Raw genomic sequence first — 4,815 nt, 5'->3', positions numbered from 1 at the left:
TTCTTCGTAAGGATAATTCTTTGCAAGATATATTTCTCTATTTTACATTTTACATTCTTTAACTGTCAGCTATTCTACAATTCACTTGACAATGTACGAAACAGTGTCTCGCATACATCCATATGATTAGTTTAAAATTTTATTTTAAGATTAGTTTCCCGCGTCGATTTTCCTTAAATCTTCTTTTATTGTGTGTTTTGTATAACGAACTAAAAGTTGAATATATTGCAAACGCATATTATGAGGACGATTTGCTTATTCATTAATGTTTCAACTTCAGTTTAAATGCTTGTTCATAAGAGTAAGGTAGATGGTGTCGTGGATCCTTCCATTCTCCTCCATTTGCAGTACCTTTACACGATGAAACCTGGGCAATCGTATCATTTGATATACAATTATTAATACATAATTATGAATTATACATATAATAAATAAAACGAGGTTGTTGTTTGCGATCGCGATTGTAGTTTTGCTCAGCGTAGACACAAAGTCTCATTTATTGTCACATAAAATCCGCCATTAGTCAATATTTCCATTACGGATAATAACAGCTTTAGAGGAACATTTTCAAATGAATAAAGAGAGAAAAATCAGTCCATCAATCTTATCTTTATAAAATTTGTAATACTGTCTCTTCATTACCAACTCGTCATTGCCAAACCGTTTCAGATATAATATATAAAAGATATGAATATTATTAAAATAAGACTATGAGGAGATTATGTGATGGAAAATGATTTATTGTCTTCTTTACCATTATCCTTATTACTAATTACCTAATTGTTTTCAGATAGGACCACGTTAATCGATCTTAGTAAAGGATATCTGCCACTTGTTGGATCTAGAGAGTCTTGCAGAGATGCGCATTTTCCACTGAAATCGTCGGTATCGATGCTCCAAACCATTACACCAGACAAATTTAAGCTCAACGCATATTCGACCTAAAAATTTTGGTAAAACATAAATGTAACGCGTGTAGTACTATCATTTATTATCATCATTTGTAATAGATATTAATCAACCTTTTCTTTCAAACTCTTGGGGTTATCATATACTATAACGAATTCCTGATCAACGATGTAAGGTGTAGAGCTACCATAATCCCAGCCATGTACCCATGAACTTCCATAATCCACTAATTCTTCACAAATCTGGAATTATACACGTTTCAATTATTTTATAAAAAAGAAATAGATAACGTATCAAATCAGTTTAAAAAAGTAAAACTTGCTTCATTGTATCCCATAAAACCATCTTGGAGAGTGTAAGGCCCTTGAAACCCGTTTCCTACGATCGTTCGATTCATTGGACTTTCTTCAGGAGAATTTAATGCGTTCGCCAATATAAAAGTTCTGCCATACGAAGGCAAGCCTAATACTAGTTTATTTGCTGCTGCACCTTTATTTAAGTAATAACTGAGTGTATCCGCCTAAACAAAAATTTCATTCTATTCATTCTATATATTTCATCAACGGTACTCGATACTTATTGTAGTCCATCCAAATGCATTACCACGTCCAGATTATCTCCACCTCTTAATGGTGAATTCGGCAGCACTTTTCTATCCCATGATCCATGATAATCGTAGGCCATTAAATAAATATAGTCGAGATATTTGGAAAGTTCAGGAATATTGTATCCTGCATCGATTGTGTCTAGACCAACACCTAAAGCTGCTGTTAGTAGATAGTTCGACTCTTGGAATGCTTCTTTCAATTCCTATTAGAACAGAGAATACGATTAATTTCTGGCTCAGGCAAAACTATAGTTTCGATAAAATTACTTTGCGCTACGTTATTTACCTTCAGAAGCCTGACAAAATTTAATTTATCTAGTGCACTACCACCACGTGATCCAGGATACTCCCAACTTATGTCCAAACCAGTAAAATTGTATGTCCTGTAAATTAAAGATTATAGTACAAATCAGCAAAGTATAAATATTAAACTGTCTTAATGTTTGATTCCGTACTTAAGGAAGTCTACTACACTCCTAATGAACGTAGATCTTCGTATAGGTGATGAAACAAGATCAGAGTATTTTTTACTACCCTCGTTATATCCTCCAATTGATATTAGAATGTTTAAATGTGGATACTGTTCACGAAGTGCGGTCATTTTTTTGTAATTCTCTGGAATATTACATAGAACAAAAATGTCATTTATATATATAGGTATACTTTTAATCGTGTCGAGTAATTTGCAATATGTATTTACCCTTGGTAACATCTAAGTAAGGATCGAGGCTCTTAATGGTCCATGTCGTGCTGTCCAGCCCGGCGAATGCATATATGAGGTGTGTGCAAAGTTCTGGTTCAATATTAGAAATATCAAACTTTCCATTATTATGTCTGTAAGTGGCCCAGGAAGCGACATAACAAGTTACTACCTTATTATGCTTAGGTCCTGTTTGAGCTTGATAAAAAAAGAAACATAGCTTTAATATAAAGTTTATTCCAACTTTTTTTCGCAAAACATTTATTTCTATGTATATATGTGTAATAGATTATCTTTCGAACGATGAAACTTGTTATTTACTTTTCATTGATAGAATACGATTATTATTTATCTAATGTAAATATATATGAAAAACGTTCAATCATCGAGGTAACTTTCTAGTAAGTCATTAATAATATGGTACCACTTTTGGTTATTTATATGTCTTTGAGCAATGAAGCGAAACAAAGGTTTCATCGAAATGTCAGATTTCTATTGCATAAGCTATCAAACAAAATATCAAACTTATTCTAAATTGCCCTTCTTGTTGCATAGTGTATCATTATATAATAGAAACGTAATCTACAGCCGGATTAATCTCTATATAGTATAATCTGTTAAAGATTTTATATAAGATCTATTTATAGATATTATATATAAACATTCTTTATACATAAAGATTTTATATATGTCCATATAAATCTATATATGTATATAATCTAATAAAACCTAATCTAATCGAATAAACATAGATATATAATTTTTATATCTATATATATATTTCTGTAGATAGAGAATTTGATAAAAATAGTAGCTTCGCTGACAAAAACTGCTATCTTATTTTATTTTATCAAGCAAATGCAGAATAATTGTTTTAAGATATAAATTATGGTGTTGGCTTTTTTTTATTGAGAAAACGTTATATGAAATACCGCGATACCTTAGCTATCTATCTTTGATATCATAGAATGAATGGTAGTCGACGTTTAATGTCCCGAAAGGAGCATTTTTGCTAATTGCAATTTTCCGACTTGAAATGTGCATAATTTCGAAATGAATGTATGAAATATAAAAATTGAAGCGCTATTTTGTGAACGAAAATCGTTACCCATATATGTTGGATTTTACATCCCGTCAATTTTATTTATGGTTTCTTACAATTTTCCCATCATCCTGAACAACTTTTTCCAGTATATATATGGTGTATATAGCGGGTGGCCGGTTCTAGTTTTCAAATTATACACAAAAGTATGTTTGACATCATACAATGAACCTTTCGATGTATTACCTCCTCGTGAATTTTGATAGGATTCTTTTAAATATTTTCATAGTGGCGTACGAACAATGAAAAAATTAATAAAAATTAATAGAAATTAATAGAAATTAATTTATAGAAAGATAATAGTGTAACTATATCACATACGCTATATTTTAGACACACACGCATACGCAGGCAATGATCACACATCTCATCTATAATTTTGTATAAAATATAGAAACAAAGTACATATATGATATCAAACATACTTTTGTGTATAGTCCGAAAACTAAAACCGACCACGCTACATATGTATAGGAAAAAGATGTTCAGAATGTTGACCTTAACAACATATTTCTAGTTCTAGGTCTAGGAGTAACTATTTGGCAACTTCACCGATTATACTTTTGTAATATCTTGGGACCTATAGAATGATGCCTTATTAGAATTTTAGATGTCTGAAGGAATATAAATTTGTCTTTTTCTCACTTTCCTCTTTGAATGTGAATATGGACTCTTTGAAATTTAAGTTATGCCTTATCGTATTAATGTTAAAAAAATGATTTCAATTTAATAGGTACTCACCTAGAATACCATTGCTACTGAGGAGCAATATTGCAAGTAAAGATAGGAACGCGTACACCTTCATTATTGAGAACAAATAAATTCGGCTTATACCGAATTATTGTTCTGGTAGATAGCTTTCACTTGACCACAGTGTCCTCGAAGAAAAAAAGCAGTCGCTCGTTTGACTTGCAAAATGATGCAGCTAGGATGTTTGTGTAGTAAACGCGTAATATCTACCTGTGCGGATTTCATATATATATATACTAAATTTCCGGATAGATATCAGGATAGATATCAGGATAAATATTAGAAAAATAGGAAACAAGCAGATTTAATTGAAAAACAATTTCCGCCAAAGATAGTCATTCCCAGAAATAAAAGAAACATTGAAAAGCATTTTATACTTTTACAATTATTCAGATATCTAACTTACTTAGGTTACAATACGATAATACTTAACGATTCGTTTAATTAGTTTCAAAGAAAAATGTAATTTCATATAACTCAAACATAAAATGTGTATTTTTTAATCTTTTATATTTTTACTTTTGTATTCTCAAACCAGTTATTAATTATGCAGGTTGATGTACGTAGCTTGGATTCTACCTCTTGGATTACTTCGTAAGTATGATGATGATTTTAATAAAAAGTGTTTCACATAAAAGTTAGATGTTTCGAGCAGGATATAATTTGATTATTTTATTTTTTTTGTAGGAGGATGCGTAAAGGATATGAAGCTCAATTTTGTTTTTCTTTCTTTTCGAATGTTCCGTA

The 4,815-nt window shown here is 30.8% G+C and overlaps 1 protein-coding gene across 1 annotated transcript; it reads right to left on the bottom strand.

Moving 5' to 3' along the window:
* Positions 1-4,285, bottom strand: LOC132913516 (probable chitinase 2). Its single transcript, XM_060971924.1, has 9 exons — positions 4,060-4,285; positions 2,217-2,414; positions 1,972-2,131; positions 1,803-1,899; positions 1,513-1,719; positions 1,232-1,429; positions 1,023-1,151; positions 777-941; positions 1-367 (listed from the first exon to the last, which is right to left on the bottom strand). Exons 1-8 carry the CDS (start codon positions 4,121-4,123, stop codon positions 777-779), a joined length of 1,218 nt encoding a protein of 405 aa, XP_060827907.1. The 5' UTR covers positions 4,124-4,285; the 3' UTR covers positions 1-367.
* Between the last annotated feature and the right edge of the window lie 530 nt (positions 4,286-4,815).

Source organism: Bombus pascuorum, chromosome 13 (assembly GCF_905332965.1).
Source record: "Bombus pascuorum chromosome 13, iyBomPasc1.1, whole genome shotgun sequence".
NCBI classification, from domain to species: Eukaryota; Metazoa; Arthropoda; class Insecta; order Hymenoptera; family Apidae; genus Bombus; species Bombus pascuorum.
The sequence above is the reverse complement of the archived record's forward strand: the minus strand, read 5'-3'. Positions and strand labels throughout refer to the sequence as shown.

Coding starts and splice junctions, on each gene's coding strand:
- LOC132913516 (XM_060971924.1), bottom strand. CDS start 4,123: ATGAAGGTGTACGCGTTCCTATCTTTACTTGCAATATTGCTCCTCAGT. Junction 2,415..4,059: donor CAGTAGCAATGGTATTCTAG/GTGAGTACCTAT, acceptor TTTTTTATCAAG/CTCAAACAGGACCTAAGCAT. Junction 1,720..1,802: donor ATTTTGTCAGGCTTCTGAAG/GTAAATAACGTA, acceptor CTGTTCTAATAG/GAATTGAAAGAAGCATTCCA.